This window comes from Chaetodon auriga, chromosome 16, assembly GCF_051107435.1.
Source record: "Chaetodon auriga isolate fChaAug3 chromosome 16, fChaAug3.hap1, whole genome shotgun sequence".
In the NCBI taxonomy this organism is placed as follows: Eukaryota; Metazoa; Chordata; class Actinopteri; order Chaetodontiformes; family Chaetodontidae; genus Chaetodon; species Chaetodon auriga.
Window position 1 is genome coordinate 12043341 of NC_135089.1, and position 21660 is coordinate 12065000.

Sequence of the window (21660 nt, forward strand, 5' to 3'; positions counted from 1 at the left end):
TACACAATGAAAGATTTGTCCTCACTTTTGTTTTTTATTGCACACTTTAATCATTTAGTAAACAGATCTTCACAGTAACAATGCAATAGCAGAAAACAGAAGCAAATCACTGTGCGGTGAAGCTCGTTAGGTCTCAAAGTATTTATAGGTATTTACACGAGAATATGAAAATCAAAGAGCAGAGCCCGAGGTTATCCCCGCGGTGGGATGAGGCATTTTTAACCCCTTTATCGCCACAAAGCGCTTCTCAGACTTTGAGTCCAGCCGCTCAGGCGTGACACTGCTTGTAGCTCTATGAATCCTGTCCATACTGCCAACCCCAAAACATTCAAGTACTGTATTTCTGTCATTGCACAGGTGCCGGGTCAGCCAGTGCACAGGACTCCGAGGAGGAAACTGAAAATCGCAATGGCACCACTTCAACAACATAATGTCCAAAATCAAATAGCTTTGTTGTTTTCATATCATCTGAACATAAAATAGTACTCAAAGGAATGTCAATTTAAATAGTATCCAAATGCTAAGGTACCTAAGGTAAATATTTCCCCAACATATAAAGCAACACGAAGCAAAAACCTAGAATTTACTAAACCAACTCTCATCCTTTGTGACGCACCAATAAATAGTCATTTGGACATGAAATCTCATAAGAATGAATCAACATACGAACTGTAACACGTTGCTTTGCATAAATTGCAAAATCATATTATAGCAGATGCTCTGAATGTTCCAGGTCTGCATGTAAGAACAGTAGTGCATGAACGAACCGACTTAACATATAATGAACACCAACCAGCACACTGGTCTTTGCATTTTGAGTATTTTTGGTTTGGAGAATACTATTTTATTGTTGTACCGCAAGCTAGACTTGCAGGGGAGATGGGAATGGGGGAAAAAAAGAGACAGAATAAGGCAAAGTGAAGGAACTGTTTGAACTACAGCTTCAAATATATTTGCGCTCAGATCGATGCTGTTCAGAAGTATGTAATAACATTTCAGTCGGTCTGTTCCGAGTCTGTGCCGAGACAAAAAGCTTATAAAGACGGATGAAGAGAACACGCTGTTTGCACACTCTTATTCTCCTGGTTGCGGGTTGTTTGTGGCCTGACTTCATTTTCTCTGCTGATGCGGTTGATTTGCAGAAGGTGAAAACTGAAGAAATAAACGAATATCTTGAAACGTCCGCACACTTTCTTCACCTTTTCATACACTGTGATAATCGATAAAGCTTATTGTCTGACCATATGCTGCCCAGTCAGTGTAACGTCTCATTTGGTTATGTACTCATATAATAAAACACATAAAACAAACCCTCCATATTCAAAACAAACAGGACAAGATCAGAACACAGCAGTGGCTCCTTTATGTCTTGTACAACATCGGATAGAACCAAAATACATCTTTATGTGGTGAATACAAAGCCTCTGTGTGAGTCTTTCATGGTGTCTGTGGTCGCTTTCTTCTTTATAAACACACTTAAAAGCAGGTTCCATAGAGGCAATGATGGCAAGTCTTGGAATTCACTGAATTCAGCTTGATATCAGAGGTGGGACTTCGGTGGAGTCCCATTGGTCGAACAGCCACAGACGTGGTCCATTTTTCACTGGTGGTTTTTCCATCACCTGCGAGTCTCGCCCTCACTACCTGTGGCCTGGGCTCCTGTGGGTGGCCGTGTCCCCAACTAGATCTTCCTCCACCACGTTGATGTAGCCTTCTTTTTCTATGCAGCCCGCCAGGACCTGCAGCACCAGCCGGAGCCTGCGGTCCAAGGCCTGGAGGTGGCGCTGGATGAGGACGGGGGACAGCCGGTCACGGAGCAGAGACTCCTCCATCAGGGAGCTCAGCTGGTAGTCCTCTTTGGCCAGCAGCTGCAGACGCAGGTAGGTGGATTTCTTCACCCTGGAAACAAAGAACGATCGATGAATAGGTTTTTTTTTTGTTTAGACATTCTAGAATAATAAAAATACTGCAATATGAACAATACTTAAAAACATACTAAATTGTGGTTTAAAGCACAGGTAATACAGTTAAACAACATGAGCGGAGGATGCAGGTACAGTATGAGTGCAGTCATGTGACAACTGGACAGAAAGTAGTATCAGTGCTGACACTGTCGGCTCTCAATAAGCCATTTTTCACACTACATTTCAGTGAATAATGATGGAGTTTTGTGAGTGGGATTGTGCAGCCCAACTCTTGTTACACCTCAGTTTGCAGTAGATTTGGAGCTGATGAAACCAGACAGAGGAGGAGGATCTAAACCATGCATAATCTTATGAACTAGGCAGACATTTTTGTATGTGATGAGGTTTTCCCAGCTAAGCAGATTAGACTTCCTCAGAATACTGGCTTCTTGTCTAAAGTTTGAAGTGCTTGTTTGTATAATGATTGCAGTTGTTTTAAGGCGGCAGAGTGTGTATTAGACCAACTTTTCAGACAATAAGTGGGAGAGAACCATTGAGTGGATGATATCTGAGCTGCCAAAGGCTCACCAAATCACCCAATAGTTGATAGAAGTGTGAGCACATTTCATAGTAATCTTCACATTGAACTTCAACATTTCTTATGTACATGAGGCCTGATGGTGGTGATGGAGGCAGAACGCCATGGATTTCCACGGTACATTACATTTTCAATGCTCTGGTCTAAAGTGTTGGGAGGGCTGACTGAGCGACTGGTTGATGCCTGTTAAAAACAGGACAAAGACGCACTGACCTCCCCAAAAACGACTGTTAGAAATTCACAGACAAGCAAAAGTCTGACCTGCAGCACTGGCTGAGAGGCACCAGGATGGACAGCTCATCGTGGGAATGTTTTCCAAACCTATGAGGGTCGGGAGAAGGATAAAAAGATGAAGCAGGAATTATCACAAACACACTCAAAGTTGGACTTGGCACTTTAAAAGCAGCCTTCACCCTCTTCCGTTGTCTAAGTGAATAATGAAGGTGTCGTTTCCAAACTTCTCGAACGTTTCATAATGATGCCGATCCATGTTACCTGTAAGAGGACAGAGCACAGTGGCGAGGACATGTGATTCAGAGGGAGGAATGAGTCAGTGTGTAATATATTCATATAAGATGTGGTTCCCCGCTTCATTCACTCTTACCCATTAAGAAGTCAAAGATGGTCATATCCATGATGTCCAGCAATCGAGTGCCGCGATCGTACGGAGGAGTCTGCTTCACCTCGTCACAGTAATCTGGGTCCACCTCCCACCTGACAATACACACACACACACACACACACACACATGCACACACACAAATACACATATATATCAATATTATGGCTATATTTAACCACAGATACTGACTCAGACGTCATGAGGTGGGCTGACAGATTCATGAATTTGTTTCTTACTCTGCCTTCTTGCGTTTGTGGTAGGAGCGTCTCCAGGGGTTTCTCCAGGTCTTGCGTTTGGCCAGGTTCAGGTCCGGCAGGAAGGCTGCGAGTGAGCCTTCGATCTGGTCCGGTTTACCACACAGAGCGTGCTCTGTGGAGCAGTAGTACGAGCACTCGCCGTAGAAGCAGACGTTGTTGGCTGAGGAGAGAAAAGAAGCGGTTTCAACGTGGAGACACTGAGGAGAAAATGACAGCGGAGCCAGACAGGGAAAAATCAGGGTGGTGGAGGGTTTCTCTCCTCAGCTGCAGGGTTAAACACAGGACACAGAGGCAGGGAGGATGGTACATTTTAATCAAAGTACTGAGCATCATTTAATATGTCTTCCTACGGAGAGGAAATGAGCACAGATCAAACTGGCTGCTCAAAATGCATTTTATATGCAACCAAATTTCTTCATTCATTTATGTATCTTCTCATCGTTAAACCTGCTCCTGCACCCTGACAACTACTCACGTATGACAAATGACCTGCTTTGCATCACTGTAACGTATTACATCTATTAATTGAGGTCGGTGCCAAATTATTACCATAATCTAACAACATAAAATACAAGGAAACTGCTGCTTAATTACATTTTTCATTTGATTTCCATTTATTTTTACTTTCAGTTATATTAATTTTAGTGGACATAAAAATCCTTGTAACACCGTATGAGGATTTGAGAATAAGCTGACCTGCGCTGCCACCCTGTGGTGACTTTTGGCTATAGCTCCGTCTCTCACCATGAAGAGCACAGCAGGACATACAGACTACCCTTAACTACAGGTCCATAACTCACTGTGTGCATAACCCAGTTTACTTCAAGCTGCAGCCAGTGAGATACAGCTGCTCTGTCCACACAGCATCACAGCATGAGCCATGCAGCCACGTCACTGTGCCAAGCTGCAGAGGCTGACAGAGTGTCTACCTGGCGAGATGAAAAAGGTCCTCCACAGCTTCTTATCGCGAGTCACGTCTCTGATCTCCCTCGTCATATTGACAAGTCTTCCTGCCACCGGGGGCACCCTGCGGAAGTCAAGGATCCTAAAGAAAGAGAGATGTGGACATGTTTTTAAAGAAACACTTTATATTAAGGTACACACATTCACCAATAACTTGCTGCTTTTGAGCATGCATATTATTAGCATATTGACTCTTTATTAGTCATTAGAAACCACTTATTAATGTCTCATTCTGCATGACCATATTCTACAACTTCTAGGTTTCCCCCAGTAACATCCTAATTACTGCTTATTGATAGAAATAATAATAATAATAATTATTATTATGTATAATGTAACCCTAATCCTTAATGACTCTAACCCCCAGAATAATCGATTAATAAGTGCTTCATAATGACTAATAAATAGCTAATATGCCACTAACATGCATGCTAATAAGCAACTAGCTAATGGTGGATATGTGAACCTTTTTATGAAGTGTGACCAAAAAGGTTGTTTTTACACTCTTTTATTGACACACTGAACTGACGTGCACTGTTCATGTGAAGTGCTGCAGACTGGAAAACCAGGTCTGAGTTTTACTGTATTACATAATGCGTTTCAACTTAAGTTTGGCCCGAACAAATGCAGCTTTGCAGAACCTTCAGCCTCCGGCTCCTTCCCCCACGGTGCTTTCAGGTGGTGCAGTTTTCCAGGACATCTCCAGCCAACCGGGAGAGCTCTGAACACTGAGCACCAGCCCGGTCTTTGTGAGCTGCTCTTTATGTCTGCTTGTGCTATCTGCCCATTAATGCACATTACCTGCACGTCTACACCACACATACAACCATACTTTTACTTTTGTTACTTTTGTTATGCCCCTCGCTCTCTAAATAAAGACAGCCTGGAGAAGAAGTGGGACACCAGGATGCTTTTTCTCAACAGAAGAATAAAGTTTAATGGTTTCCAATCCAAACTGTCAGCACAAGACTTGATCTGTGTCATTTCATCACACAAGAAGTTCAACAGTTCATCGTCTTTCAGGGCTCTCTGTCGTGATTGGCATGAAAAGCAACATTCAGTGACATCCAACATGCGCTTCAGAACAAAAAAAAACAATGGAAAAGGTGTGTGTGTGTGTGTGTTTGCTGACCTCCCACCTGCCCCACCAACACACACTGTAATTCTTAAAATCCAACCCCCTGTCTATATTTAGACGATAAAGCTTATTTTAATTCTCCTCCTCCTGGTCTCGACTCCCGTCTCTCACTTTCTGTCTCCATCTGTCTCTCATTCTTTTCTTGTGCTCTTGTGTCAGAACACTGCACCTATTCAGCCATGTTTAGCCTGCCTCACTGTATGTTTGCTGTCCAAATGACCCTGACCTGTTTGAGACTAAAACTAAGCCTCCTGGGAGCGCACACACACACACACACACACACACACACACACACACACACACACACACACACACACACACACAGACTGGCCGAGTGGAACAGCATTGGCGAAACTTTAGCCTACAGAGGACAGCATTCAGGAGCTGCAAACTGCACCGTCATGTTAGGCCCCGGTGACAAAGGAGCACCTGTGCATGTGTGTGTGTGTGTGCGTGTGCGGTGTGTATGTGTGTGTATTTGCCTGTGCGAGCACCCTCAAGCATCTATCTGTGCGCACTCGGCCTATTACGCACCCCTGAGTCACAAGGAGTTCACAACAGATGGTAGTTATAGTACACCAGCAAGGAGCAGAGGATAAAGAAAACACCCCCTGAGATGTAGAAGTAATTACTGGAGAGCAGTCACGCCACCTCTTCCCTTCAATCTTCGGGATATTTTAGTCCATTTCATCACAACTGTCTAGAATTAGAAATCAAATTAAAGAAAGTTTAGCAGGGCAAAGCATCCTCCTACTCCGCATTCCCGAGTCAGTACGAAGCCATAAACTCACAGTAGCTCAGACTGGTAACCAGAGGCTGCTGTGGTCGAGCAACTGGACTATAATTCAGAGGCAAACTGCTCTTTAGGGGTAACGGAGACACCCACTCGTCGCTCCCCCCTGCTTTAAACCGTGTCCCGGCGGTGATGTCGTGCCTATGATTTCCTATTTGGCTCCATCTTCCTGCCCACACACACATGCCACTGACCTGATCTAACAGAGAGCGAGAGTGTGTGTGTCTGTGAGCATGTGTGAAGTAACGACTTCGCCTGAAGACCCGGAGACGACCTGCGCGCCATTAATTGGCCTCCGCGAGAATTGAAAATTTTCATACTTGACTCTTTCCGTTTATTTATTTATTTTTTTTTATCTGTAGCCTGTGGAGTAAAAGGATCACGAGGAAATCAATATACTCAGCAGCAAGTAAAGGAGATGATCCGAGTGTTATCTAATCCCTCATGTACTAAATCCCAGTCACATTTTCACAGCTTAAGTCCATTATGGAGCACCTCCGGTTTAGAAATGGGTTAAAGCCTCCACTGTCTGGGTGAAGGAACACATGTGACCCGTCATTCTTCCTGGAAGTGCCTGTGAAGGGTGATTTGAAAAAGCACCGATGGGAAACGGATGAGTCGCACAAAGAAATCTCAGCACAACAGGGGAGGGATGATAAAACTCACCTGTCCAAGTGAAAAGCGGCAATCTCAGCGTTGTGCCTCTCAAAGTCGGAGAAGTAGAAGAAGTCCGGAGGGGTCTCCTGCTCCCGGGTCTGCCTGAAAGACAGCGGTGAAGAAAACATTACACATGATGTCAGCAGGATCATTTTTTAGTCAATGGAATCCAGTCTTGGCTGAATGATGGGAAAATGAGAATGTGTCCTCGGCCCTTCGCTCGCACTGACTCATCAGGAAGGGGTTAACGTTATAAACTATAATGTAAATAGGAATTCAGGAGGGTAATCCGAAACAATGTCTCTCTAATGACCATCAGAGTTTCAAATTTTAAGTGTGCCATCGTTTGATTTGAGACATTTCTGCTCCTGTCTGTGCAAATCTCCTCAGCTTTCATCACATTTTCGTTTCCTGCGGGCTGAAACTCATTTCGCCGTCTGCATCGCTTTCTAGGACAGAAGCTGACGCATGAGACCAAAGCCTGTGTGGACAAGGCTGCTGAAGGGAAGCTGGATGAGATTCTCGCTCACATCCTGCAGTTCTTCCCAGCACACACACACACACACACACACACTTCCAAGAGATGTGACTCCCTGCCAACCGAGCCATGGATCTGAGTCAGGAACTGCTAGCAGCCTCTTTGTGTCTGTCTGTCTTTCCCTGTGTCTGTCTGCTTGCTCGTCAGGTAGCAGGATATTATCTCTCCACATGTGCATGCTTGCATTCCCTTTCTCTCTCTCTCTCTCTCTCTCTCTCTCTCTCACACACACACCTGACATTAACCTGCTGTAGCTGCTCTGCTTGCACACACTCAGCTAAACCTCACATACTCATACATGCTGCCACTTACTGCATCCCCCCACCTCCCGCTCTGCCCTCCTTTATCTCTCCTCCCCCTCCTCCACTCCATTAGTGTGGTTTGGACTTCAGGGCGGAGCGGTGCATCATTTCCCCCCCCTTCAACTTCTCTCCCAATTTTCTTGAAAAGCGAAACCACCGACAACAGAAAATAACCTGTCCTCCTATTCATGGACATGTCAGGGAAGCAGCCATTTACCCATAAATCAATTGCTGCTATTGTGATCCCTTCTTTCTCAAGCAGACTGAGCAGGAGACTAATGGTGTTTTTATTTTCAGGGTGTAAGAAAGGGGATAAAAGAAGGGGACAGAATAAAACGTAGCAAGGACACGTGGGTTGAAAAGGTGACCTTACTCGGTGCACCTGTGCCGCACCTTGTTGTCATTCAAATATGGCACTGTCAAGGGACCTTATCATGTGTAGCTGCTAAGTTCAAACACTGAGATGTGGAGTGGAGGCTTTTTTTCTTCAGGATTTTGCCCTGAACTTTACATGATAACGTCTTTCGTCTTTGATAGATGTGTCATGCACCAATTTCACCAGAAAAAATTCCTAGTATGTGTAAAAGCGTACATGGCAATAAAGCTTTTTCTGATTCTGATTCTGATTCTGATTCTTTCGACTTTACTAAGTTTCTCTGCATGGACTGTCAGTAAGAAGGAGAAAGACAGAGTCCAAAGCTGGAGGTTGTTTCTCTCTCGAGAACCTCCAGAAAGAGAAAGCTGTGTTTGTCTTGAGTCAGTTGCACTTCACTTTCCACTCTGCGAAATGCATAACCATAAACCTGACTGACACTCAGGCATTACGGGCTCTGGTTGCCATGGTCACCAGGATGTAAAATGCAATTTCCTGTCGGGGAGGAAGCTGCTTAGAATTTTGAATGTAGGCAATAGCAGGTTTGTGATGTGAAAAAAATAGAACACAAGAGCATGTGCACACACGCACGCACGCACACACGCACGCACGCACGCACGCACGCACACGCGCGCACACACACACACACACACACACACACACACACACACTTTTTATGACTGAGTGTCCTTCATAATAAAAGGCCCTTTATCTGAAGTACAGTGTGATTAGGTGATAACAAACGTACTGTATGAGGTTCAGCAGAATACGTGTGTGTGTGTGTGTGTGTGTGTGTGTGTGTGTGTGTGTGTGTGTGTGTGTGTAGTGATGAAGCTCAACTGCTTCCCTATATGGACTCAGTTTGCTGACTCTGCAGTTTTAATGCTCTTTCATGAGCTTATACCTGCACAGTGGAGGGTTATATTAGAGAGGCGGGGGGAGGGAGCGCACAACAACAGCTTAGGTGAGACTCTGCATACACACACTTTCTTTCTCTCTCTCTCACACACACACACACACACACACACACACACACACACTATCACACAGCTGCACTGATGATACATGTTGGTGACAGAGAGAGGGCAGCAGAGACAAACCCAGTGCGAGAAAATCAACACGCCAACAACTTCTATGTCACCTTTTGAGAAGAAACCGAGAGGAAATAAGCAGCTCGCTTCACACGTTTATGTTAACTGAAGATGTAACAGCATGAATACAGGACACACTCCCACTGACCTAGCACTGTAATGGCATCCTGCCGCTGATCCAACCAAGAGAATAAGACGGAGAGGGAGAGGGTGCATGGGACATCTGTCATCTATTGGTAATCCACAGCAGATTTCAGCCCCCCACTGACAGGTATCTTTGTCTCCGTCTGGCCCTCTGTGTGTGTGTGTGTGTGTGTGTGTGTGGGTGGCTATGAAGACACAGGGCGTGCTGTGCTATGAGATCTGGATTTTTGCTGTGGCTTGTACATGCACAGACAAACAATTTAAAGGCTCAATCAGCCAGTATTTTGCGAAAGCAGCCGTAATGGATTTGTTTTTTAGTACGCATGAAATGGCAATGTGAAAACATGTTGCAGGAGTCGCTTGTGGAGATGAATCTAAAGGGACGCATCACCTCAATCTGCAGCTCACCTTGGCTCTGAGGAGCTTTATAGTCAGTTTCTGCTCATTATTTAGCTGTCCAGGCACAAATTTTCCAATTTGGTTCACCCTCACTCTGCTGATAAAGTGGTTTTTGGCTGCAGCAGGCAGCTCACGCGGGATTCAGGTTCAAGCCCTGTTTGAAACCAATGTTGGCTGTTTTAAGGAAGTAATTATTTTAAGATTGTCTTAAATCTAACCATGCGGCTTTTGGTGCATAAATCTGAGACAGTCACCTGAAATGTTTCCCAGCTAGCTTTAGTCTAACAGGACATTGCATATTTATTACAAATCTGCGTCGCCTCTTTCTTTTTCCTTCCCCACAAACGCACGAACGTTACCCACATGCACTCACCTGGTCGACCATAATCAGCCACAATCAACCAAGTGAGTGGATGTAACTGAGAGGACATGGCGAGCTGTCTCTTCTAATGCATCCTTGGGGCTTTGCTTGTTCTGAGCCATAACAAGTAATATTTATTGCATCCTCTGAACAAGATGTGAGATTGTAGTGGTCAAATATACCAGTGAAAAAGTCACATGACTACAAGAGAGAAGAGAATAAGCAGAGGAAAACACCTTCATGCAGCTGACTGTTCCAATAAATCTGCATTATCAATATATACTGTATCTATATTAGTCCCTGCTTAGTGTTTTCTAACCTGCTTTGATTTACCAATCAGTCTGGTTACTGTGCAGCCAAATGAAATTCCCTCTCGCCAGCCTGACCCTGCTTAACACCAATTACCAAGCATCCAGCAGCTTCTCTCCTCTGCTCCCTCTCTCCTTTTTCCTTCCACTTATTCCTTTTATGCACTCGTCCATCTATCCTCCCCGTCTCCGTCATCCCCTCTCTGTATCTCCTCCTCCACCAATCACCTTCTTGCTTGTTCCTCCTGAGCACTTTTTCATTATGGGAAAACAAAGACAACGGGTTGATGTTTACAAAACATTTCACCAAAGTATATATTAACTCCCCCCCTCCTCTTGACATCATGCTTTCAGAGTTGCAATAGCGAATGCCTTATCTACTGCGGAATAGTCCGCTGAGAGTTTGTTTGTGCGTATGAGGGTTTTGGAGAAAAGCAAGTGATCATTGTGATATATTCAGGACACTCGTGGGTAAATGGCACCTTGTAGAGTACTCACAGCACCTCTCAAGGTGACAGACAGGTGGAAGGATGGAGGACCAGATAAAAGATGGTGAGATAAAACCTCTTCAGCCTGGTGATTTGTGTCAGAGGGCGCTTGTCTGTCAGCAGCACTACATGCAGAAGTATCAGAGACAACACAGGCAAAGGCTGTCAAGGCCGTGCTTGTGCTTAAATCAGCAAACTTGTCATATTGTGTGTATTCCTCTCTTTATTTTCCTCCCCACATGATGCCCCTTTGCTTCCTCCAGCATCGGTATCGGAGAGGGATCTAAGAATCGGCCCGGGGCCCCAAGGTAGCTGTCGAGATTGAATTTCAAATCAATGTTACACAAGTTGTGTTCTAGCCTCAGCTATTTTCAACACACAGGGTGAGGCACCGCCAGGAGGAAAAGGCAACTTATCTGCCTGTGTGGGAAGCAGCATGGGCGATATTATCGCAAGAAAGACTTGACTGGAAGATGGATGACGGCTGAAGTCAGAGCTTCAAATTCAAATGTATTAGATACTCATGAGGTGGGAGAGAGAGTGGAATTAATATGAGGACTGAGGACGACTATCAGCGATCAGCTTTCTGCTGCTGGAGTGTTCAGTATGTGTAGAGTTGCAAATATGCATTGACTGATCAGAGTAGGGGGACCCCTGAGGAGTTTCAGTATGATCCGCATTAAAGATACGAGTCGCTTAAGTAACTGCATATGATGTTATATATTCAGAGCCGTTATGAAGGAAATGAACCATACATCACTCTGAGACACCTATGGCATACATGTTTGTTTGCACTTCTAAATGAACATGCAGGTATTAAACTGTAGGGGAAGACAGATTGTTTAAAAAATCTGTGAGTACCACCTCCTCAAATATATAAGAAAAAAAAAAACATGACAATAACATGTGAAAACAAGGAGTTTTCTGGGCAGTGGCTGGATTTCACGTCACTGTGCTTCCAGCTCAGCATCACTGCCTGCCGTTATGAATCCAAGTCTAACATATTCAGGGTCTTATTTCCTCATCACAGTGCACATTTACTGGCACGGGGTTTTCTCACTTTTTCTTTTCAAGAAGCTGATCTGTTTGGTCCACTGTGTAGACGGGAACGTTAGCTAGCTAACAGTGGAAAAACACGTTCGATGATGATGTGTCTTGGTTGGCACGTTTTAATTTGATGTTTACGTTAATTCTCGAACAATAAAAATAACTAGCTTTGTAAATTACCAAGTCACTGCAGCCCACTAGATGGCACTCTGGGGCCAACTGGTTGAAAATGGCTGACCTGAAGGAGGAAATGGGCCAAAACTTCTCTCTCTCTCAGAACAATTAGTAAATTTCTCTTTCTCTCCCTGCTTCAAATGTTGCCAGGATTACAAAACTCCTGGGCCAGCCTTGTGAATTCCTTCCTGTTTAGCTACATGTTGTCTTGCAAAGTAAACAGTTTGACTTCTGAGGGTCGGGAAAGACATTTCATGATGTTTGAAACAGAAGAGTGAGATCAAAATTAACCATATGACGTGTATATATTATACACGTCATATTACATATTATCGGTTGGTGTTTGATGGATTTAACCCCTATATCATCCATTGCAAACATGGATCCTAGCCTACAGCTTGTTGGGTATTATCCCTTATATGAACTGTGCAGAAGTTGTTCTTGTTGTGTTCTTGTTCCACCTGCACTGAACACCACATCATTTTGCTGTATTCTTTTATGAGAGTAGCGCACTGCTCGTGGTCTTTTACCACCACCTACTGTAATATGCACTGTCATCCTTTGCAGTTGGCAAAAATATGCAGTAATGGAGGAACAAACAATGCAAATGAAAGGAGACATTTAATCCGGTCAGACACTCGCTAATAGAAAGTTAAGCTATGAGATAACAGGAGATGCTAGGTGTCCATACTTGTGTAGTTCTGAAAAAGTAAAGGTCAGAAAGGTTAACATGGCCTGAAGCTCAATGTAAAGATACATTCAAAGGTAAATCCTAACACTGTGATACAAAGCCACTTTATAAATTACAAAGAAAGTGTCACAGTGTGTTTCGCTCTCTATCTTCCAATCATCTCACTCAGTTTATCTCACAGAGTCCTCCTTCCCCGATTATCCCCACTGCCCTCACTCTTTCTTGGCTGTCTGACCTTCTGCCCATTATAAAACCTGCAGGCAGACACTGAGGAAACTGAATGTGAGGCTTTGAGGGGAGCTGCGTGGCCGTGGGCTAGGTCACTATCTGTGACCACCAGAGCTCTCTTGGCTACCCTTGCGATAGATGACAGAAACCCTAAGAACTACTGTAAATTGTGTGTATGCGTGTGTGTGAGAGAGACCGTGCCTATCCAACTGTCTCATCAGGCCAGATGGCTGGGGGTTCCTGTCTGTGTATGTCAGGGATGAGGTATGGCTTATGGGTCTACAAAGCCCTGCTGCTCTCTCACTACCCTCTGTGTCTGCAGTTTAACCAGTTGCACTACACTCTGGAAATAAAACACACAAATTACTATATGACCACAGACAGGTTGGGGATCAGGGAATACAAGCTGAACTTCAAAATAAAAATGTGAACAATAAAAGCTCTGAACAAAATGTGATTGCCAGTGATTGAAAACCCTTTAATGCCCAGTGGGGGATTAGTGCACATACAATAAAAGACACATTAAGCACATCAGCAGCACAGTACTTCATAAACAGAAAGAGAGTTTTAGCACAATCCCTGCCCACAGTTTCCCTCCTCTCGTTTTACTCTGGAAAGGTTCAACAAGCCTTTTGCTTGGCAGAGAGGTCATTTCCAGTAGATGACTGACAGTTCTGGCTTTCATAGTGAGACATCAAATGAACACTTCCTCACCGTGTGAAGGTTACACTGTAACCTGCTCTGGAAATGTCAAATTTCTTTTTTGTTATCCACCAAAATCAGGATCTGGATAAATAAGCTAAGCACTTGTTTCAGTTTACAAGAAGAACGGGTGTTTTAGACATATAAAATCACTGCACTGAATAATAATTTGTGTCTGTTGTGGTTTCCCCACGAAAAAAGATGCCTCATTAAAACACTTAAAATAACATCTACTTGTTTACGATTGCGTATGTATCACACAATTCCCCATGTTGCAGCTACTGTATGTGGGCTGAATCTCACTTCCTCCGTCTCACTGCTCTATATTACTCTTAGAGCTATTTCTGAGGCGGCTGTGAATCTTTTATTTATTTTTTTTTGCTGGCCTTAATTGACTGGTGTGTCATATTCAGCCGTGTTCCCCCGGGCACATCGCTGCATACAGCGCAGTGTTTAAAGGCCTGAAATCACTGTGAAGACCTGATGCAAAGCTGCAGAATTATATCTGTGCTTTTGGGATCCCTTCCCTGCAATCATCTTAACGGGCTCCCCCGAGTCGTGAGCAGACTTGGAATATGTATAAAAAAAAAACTGGAAATCTTATTAGTATCACTGCGTATTTCCCATTCTCAAAAAGCCCCGTTTTTGGTGAATGCATTAGCGCTTTTCCATGTCAAAATAAGTGTTGTGCTTGTTACTCAATAAGCGTATTCACTGGCGGCTTCCAGTAAGAAGTGCTACCCAATGGCAGCTTTCTGATATCAATAGACTCAATGTTTGATGACTCAACAGCTTTTCAATTACATTTCATTCACTCACAATGATGAGAAAGTAGACCTCAGTGCGTTTTTTTTTTTTGTGACATTACAACAGCTTCACATCAGAAGGATTTTTTTTTTTTTTCAAAGCAACAGATGGAGAAAAGACAGATTATTTCACTGGGTCTAATTATGAAAATTGACATTTTCCTTTTAAAAGATATGTGGTATCATTTTCTATGATGGAAAAGTTAAGTGTAGCAGCTTTTACAGCAGAAAAACAGCCGCATCCTACCTTTGTTGGTGTCTTGTGAATTGAATGTATGAAAACACATGTCATTTCCCCTCCTGTCTTTGTCATACTGGATTCATACTTTCTGTCAGAGTAATGCCCTCAGGCTGTTGTACTTTTGTTGAAAGCCGTTATTGTTTTGTGCAGCAAACAAACTCCTTTGGGGTGTATGGAGCCCAGGAAGGTACACGGATCAAAATATTTTCAGTGGGAAGCAAAAGAAAAAGGTTGAGGATCTCACAAAACTTTTGCAAAGTCTGCATAATTGCACACATACATAACAGAACAGATTGAAGGGAATTCAATTTTGTGTTCATTTTGAAAATGAAATATGATCGTCAACGCTCTTTTTTTCTGCGTGTGTGAGCGTACGTGTGTCGGTTACATGAAGGAGGATGCTGACATGAAACTGCGCTTACTGGTGTTCTCTGACATGTATTTAGTGACATAGAAACGCTGTGTTTCTTGGTCCTCCACATTACCATCAAATTGAATCTGATTTGATTTGACATCAAAATGAATCTGCTCCTTAAATTGATGCCATCAGACCACGAGAGCAGACACTTTCTGCGAAGCTGCTTTCAAGCTTTATTCAAGCTGTGTTTTTCATCAGGCCAGGATAAAATCTTCTGTGACAGAAATTTTGACTAAAATGACAGAAAATGATTGATTCTGGCTAGACGAGCCTGATTGAAGAGTTTTTTTCTTTGATGAGACTACAATGTCCAGACTTTTAATCAACTAAAACTACACAAAAAAGGTTGAGTAAATGTGATAAAAACTGACATTTAGACGTTTGACACAGGATGAAGACTGCAAAAAAAAATAGCTGACAAGAAGAACACTTACACAAATAGAAAAGAAAGATTAGAAACATTCTTAGTTTTGATGATGCAGCAGTCATGTGCATTTCCTATAGGTTCATATAGTGGACTAATACGACTGTTTTCATGTATGAAATGTGTGTTGTGTGTGAGTTCAGTAAGGGGGATTATATATTCTTATATACTTGAGGGATGAAACAGGTCTTTATGCTTCTGGTTACCCTTCTCTTTGTCTCTCCCCCTGTCTCCCACACCGTCACCCACGGCAGACAGAACGCACATCGGTTTATCCTCAACAATCAGGAGTGTTCCAGCAACACAGAGCCACACTTTGTCATATTTACATATCCATCCACAGAGGATTAACCGTTTTTCAATAGCACAAGTCTGAGGCGATCCTTCACAGGGTGCACAATTCATGACAGGCTTTGCACAGAATATGAACTGTGAATTATGCAAAACATACTCAAACGTCAAGGGTATTCTTGGGTCAACTGTGATTAGATGTCACAATGCACAAGCTTGGGGATATTTAGAACAATAAGCTTCAAAATGTGGCAGAGTGTGTTGACACTGCATGCCGACAGAAATGTGCAGCTTTCCTCAGTGTGTTTTTCCATATAAATACCGGTGTTTTATCTTGAACAGTGGTTTTTCTAAAGCCAACCACCTGTTCTAAAAAAGTCTCCAAACCTTTGACAGCTATATCAAACTGAGCATCCTAACCAGCCCATAAAATGAGGCATGTGAAGATTTCCTGGGAACCCGTCTATGCTGTGGATTGTTATTTCCCTCCAAAGTACCACAAATATTACACCCAGCCACCACGAAGAGTCACAAAGAGCATTCACGAAGTAGAAGAAGGCACAGGAACAGGGGAGCTCAGTCCCTCCACGATCTGTTCCAGCAGGAAATTCCTCCAGAAAGCCTCTACCAGTTGTCTCTATCCCTCACAGCTCCAGAGGAGGAGCTGATGGGGGGGTGGGGGTGGTGGGGTGGGGGGGACTAATGCTTCAGAGAACCAACAGCCAGTTTTGAATAATGTGAGAAAAAGTAAAAGACAGCATCCACCTCGACACCTCTTGTCTTACAGGGGCAACGGAAGATCAACACAGTCCGCAAAGGACGACATTACTTCCATAATGAAAACAAACTGGGTAGCTCTCAGTCTGCTGGGATCAATGGGGATTTCAAGAGCTTTCCCTGTATGTGTGTGCGAGCTTTTGTTTCTGCCTGCACACAAAATCAATGGGCATTACCATGAGTCTTCATCTCACAGGGACTGAATAACAAGCGCTGGTATTCAGCATGACATGTAAGCTGAAGCTGATGAGAGGAGGGGGAAAAAATCCCAGTCTGAGCGTGTCAGTAAACTGCAGAAACTGCAGGACTAGCGAAAAGTGGTCTCTCCACTCAGACTGAGGAGGATTTGGGGAAAAGATACAGAAAGCAGCTTCAGTTTCGGGTATCTCCTTTCAGTCTGAATTCCTTCTATTTGTTCTCTGCCTTTGACTTTGAAGGGTGGATGCTGCCATGTCTCAAGTTTGAACACATATAATTTAATTGGAAAGGTCTTCAAAGCTGGAGCAATGCTATGCTTCTAGGATGGTTGCATGCATTCTCTTAGTCATAAAATAAATTTGAGGTTATAAAAGGCTATGAGAAATCTCTGACCGGGCTGAAAATACAATCATGTTCTCCTCTTGGGATAAAACTCAAAGCAAGTTCACCGAGTGGAAATTGGCAGATGACGATGCCAGAATGAGCGCTGAGGAAGAGAAGACTGAAACACCTGCCAGATCTGTATAAATCACCCGTTTCTAAAGTGAGAATCTGCACTGAGAGGCTCTGCATAAAGGTCCATCCTCCAAACTAGCCTGCGGTACAGACCATTAACAATTTATTTGATTATCGTGAAGTAGTTGCTGAACAGCAAACATCCAATTAGAGCAAATTATGCTAAATCCTGGGAAGCATTAATTTTCCAGACTGACTGCCCCAACACACACACACGCACACACACACACACACGCGACACTCTCAGCTAGGATATGGAGTGTGTCTGTATGGTCTGAGCCAAGACAAGTTAATTGGATTGTGAGTAAGCATTTTGGACGTCCATTATCTTTGGCCATCTGTGGGGGGGAATATCTTGAAGTGTTTCAACCAAACAATCCTATTATGTTGACCCAAAGATAAGAAAAATGCACACACACACACACACACACACACACACACACACACGCACACTCTCTCTCTCTCCCATGTACACACTGCCCAAAACCCTGTTTAATATCACCTGCTGCAGCGGTTAGAAATCTCTCCCATCTCCCAGCTCTCTCTCTCTCTCTCTCTCTCTCTCTCTCTCTCTCTCTGCCCTTCCTCAGACGGTGTGGGTGTCCCTGCCACCTTAAGCTGCTCTGGCTAAAAACCAATCAGCCATGCATCCACAAGCACATCTCCATCACTTTCTTTTCCCTCCCTCCTTCCTCCTCCTTCTGATTTCCTTTTCCTGAAGGACACCGTGACTGCCGGCCAGTCACACCCTTCCCCATCTGTGTTTACTTAAACTGAATGTGGACACAGCACAACAGCAGATAAAGCCTGTCAGATGCAAACATGCACACACGCACGGCAGCACACTCGGATGCACACAGCGGCAGCCCCGCAGAGCAACTTGGCACCCGCTTATTTTTGACTATCTCTGAGGACTTTAATCTTTAAACAGGGCAGAACGGCTTGAAAGACTCGGTAACAATTTACCCTAATTAGTCGAATGTGAGGCTTGTTAAAATGCCATATTCCAGCAGCGCATGGCTGATGACAGAATAGCATTTGATTAAGTAGCCTGTCTTCTTTTAGCTCCCTAATGAATGTGTTTATTAATTACCTGAGAAGCTTTGGGGTAGTCGCAACAACCTGTTCTGTTCAGTGCTAAAAGTTACAAGCTCCTGCAGTGCATTCATCACCACATTCAGCTCAGAGAGCCAACAGCTCAATTTTAGCAGGCTGTCGGTTATTTTCAACGCTGCTTTTCCTCACCGTCCCAAAATGGATTGCATACCACCGAGTGAAACCTAACTACATAAAACTCAAAACTTCGATAGCTCGACCAGAGAAAACAATCAAAAGAGCCTTTCCAGAAAGCTATTTTGCAGGCGAGGCCCCCAAATCGAGGCATGGGTGTTTGTGCTTCGTTTCTCCCACAGCTGAACTTTTCTATTTAGACCTGTCAACAGCCTTGTTGTGCTCCGTGGTTTGTGGTCAGATGCCGTTTCCTAAATAGAAACCATCTATCAGAGGCTAAGTGGTGGCTGAGAGATGTCATTGTGGTCATGAGTGGGTGACGGCGGTGAAGGAGGAAGTGGTGAAACCACTGGAAAAACAGTTCCAAGGGTTGCATTTATCCTTGTATAGGAGCTAAGTGGGATGGAAGGAGTCCAGTGCACTTCAGGATGAAGAGAGTTAATTTGTATGTGAAAGGAATGAGGAGGAGACTAAGGATGTCTTCACACTCAAACCAAAAATAAGTTTCTGACAAATATCTGGATGTTCATATCTATCAAAGACGTCATCGTGAAGGTATACAGCACATTCTTGTAGTGCACCAAGTGATGCTCTCAACGAGAAGAAAGCAACTGAAACACCGGCTCAAACGTAAAAAGGCAAGACTCAGAGAGAGACATTTCCTCCTCACCATCACTGGTCACACAGCGTATCACGCAGCCCTGTTCATGCATCATCGTGTGACAGCTGCATTTTGTAATGTGACCTTTAATGTCGCTGCAGACCATGTCCCAATGCATCATCTTGTAATGATGATGTATTGTTGGTGCTCTGGTCCTCCTTCTGTATACAGCACAAAGCGGGCACAATAACATACAGAGCTTATGTAATCCTATACACTACACCACAAAAAACATGCTACGAAATAACCATACAGTTGAATAAAGACCTCCGCGTTACGCTCGAGAAGCTTGAGAAAAGATTTTTGCGTGGCCTTTGCACTGGATAGTATTCAGATTTTTTTTTTTAGCCAGACTAGCTGCATGGCTCCAGGGATGGCGATATCAGGCTGCGGGTTGCTCTGTTGACCACTTTTGTTCAAGCAGAAATGTCTCAACAACTATTCGATGGTTCGCTTTGAAACAGACATTCCAGTGTCCCAAAGCATAAAGCCCACTGACTTTGGTTATCCCCTGACTTTTCCTTTAGCGCCACCAGCAGTTTACATATTTATTTTTTCTTCAGTCTTCAGTCATTTCCATAGATGTGTTTTGGATGCATTGCCATAAAAGATTGGACATTCATGTCCGATCTCTTAGTACCACCATAAACTCAGACGATGAGCACGGTAAGCCTATCAAACATCAGCTTGTTAGCATGTCTACATTAGCATTTAGCTCAAAGCATCACAGTGCCTGAGCCTTACAGATCTGCTAGCATTGCCCTATTTTTGTACATTTGTTAGGTTGACTGGATAACAATCTATAATCAATAAATTCACTGCACGTAAAGCAGAGCATGCCAAAGTAAATTTGGCTTTGAGAGGAAGATATTTCCTCCTTTATCTGCAGTATAAATCCACTGTACACATAGATGAAGCTGGCTGTCCGCAATGCAGAGTCCACAAGAATTGGGCATTTTCTGCAAGACACCACCTGCCCACACACTGACTGGCTCACGGGGAAGACAGCTGTTATGTGAAATGGTCTGTCTGTGGATTCATATAGTCTCTGTCCATATCTACTGATGCTGCCAAGTCATGACCCTCAAGGGATGGAGAATGTCTACTTCTTAAACTGTTGTTACATCTAACATAATCAAAATAGGGCCAAGAGGAAGTAACACAAGCAGACAGCACACATTATTATGAGCTTTCTCATATCTTGGAGACTCCACTTGCACTCCTTTAGTGAACAATCCTCCCGGCAGCAGCAACACTGACTGAGAGTCTCCCTGCACTCCCAGCACAGAGGCTCTTCTGTCTGCATCACTGCTACACAGAGCTGCAAAAGGGAGGGTGGGAGGGGTGACCCAGGCAAGCCCCCGGATCAGGTTCCTACCTCCCTGGCCCGGTGATACTAGACCTGGCCACTGCAACCCCTCCCACACCCTGCCCTGACAATGGCCAAAGCCAACGAGAACCCTCCTCTGGTTTAATTGGTAGACAATGATTGCATTCTCCTCCCCCTCCACTGGCTCTGTCAGAGGGATAGGGGAGTCACACACAGCCTAATTGCCACCTTGCATGGGACAGGCTTAAGCACGGGCCTGGCCCACAATGGATGTATTAACCTCTGTGCATGCTATCACAAAGGCCCAAGTTACAGAGCCACAATGTTCTCTCTCTTTCTCTCTGTCGAGGAACTGTTGTTTCATTCATTCAGCTTGGAGAGACATTCAGGTGGACTGTGATAGATCTACCTGGGAAAGGTCGTTATCTAATGACTGAGCTCAGTTGTAAGGGGTGGTGCAATGCGTGTGGTCCCATTGTTAAGGGGCAACAGTTGACTGAGTGACAAAGAAACAACGAGCCATGTGTGCTCTGTCATTTTCAGACTGCCCTAATTCAAAAAAAGAAGAAGAATTTTTTTTTTGAGGTCTAAGCCCAAGCAATTATCCTCATTATAGCTTCTGAGAAAGCCTAGAAATTGAAAAGATTAGGGCCATTAGCAAGATAGTATGTTGCACAACAAGCTGTTGTCTGACTTGTCAGGATAAACTGCAAAAATGCAAGATCTTAATCACAGTGCAGTGTATTCACCAAAGCAATTAGATGACAATTAGCCTTTCAAAATTCCAGTCAATTAAATGAAGCATTCCTGAGTGCTCCTGGGTCATTTTGTGTAATTGCAGCAGATAATCCTGCTGAAGGTACAGTGAATATCCCCATCATAAGTCAAGGTCTCGCCTCCTTTCCTCACCTCATAAAAAGAAACGCTCAATTGTCTAAATTCACCTCCTGGAGGGAAATGAATTTTCAGCATTCCAGACAAATGCGGCAG

General features: G+C 43.9%; 1 protein-coding gene across 1 annotated transcript in view; it reads right to left on the reverse strand.

Moving 5' to 3' along the window:
* The window catches only part of fam20ca (FAM20C golgi associated secretory pathway kinase a), a 36937-nt gene continuing 15277 nt past the window's right edge, over positions 1–21660 (reverse strand). Inside the window, exons 4-10 of the mRNA XM_076752468.1 lie at positions 6942–7034; positions 4311–4426; positions 3361–3541; positions 3107–3216; positions 2916–2997; positions 2764–2823; positions 1–1899 (exon numbers count right to left, since the gene is read on the reverse strand). Of these exons, the coding sequence (XP_076608583.1) occupies positions 1641–1899; positions 2764–2823; positions 2916–2997; positions 3107–3216; positions 3361–3541; positions 4311–4426; positions 6942–7034 (901 nt within the window). The 3' untranslated portion in view covers positions 1–1640. The remainder of the gene's footprint in view (positions 1900–2763; positions 2824–2915; positions 2998–3106; positions 3217–3360; positions 3542–4310; positions 4427–6941; positions 7035–21660) is intronic.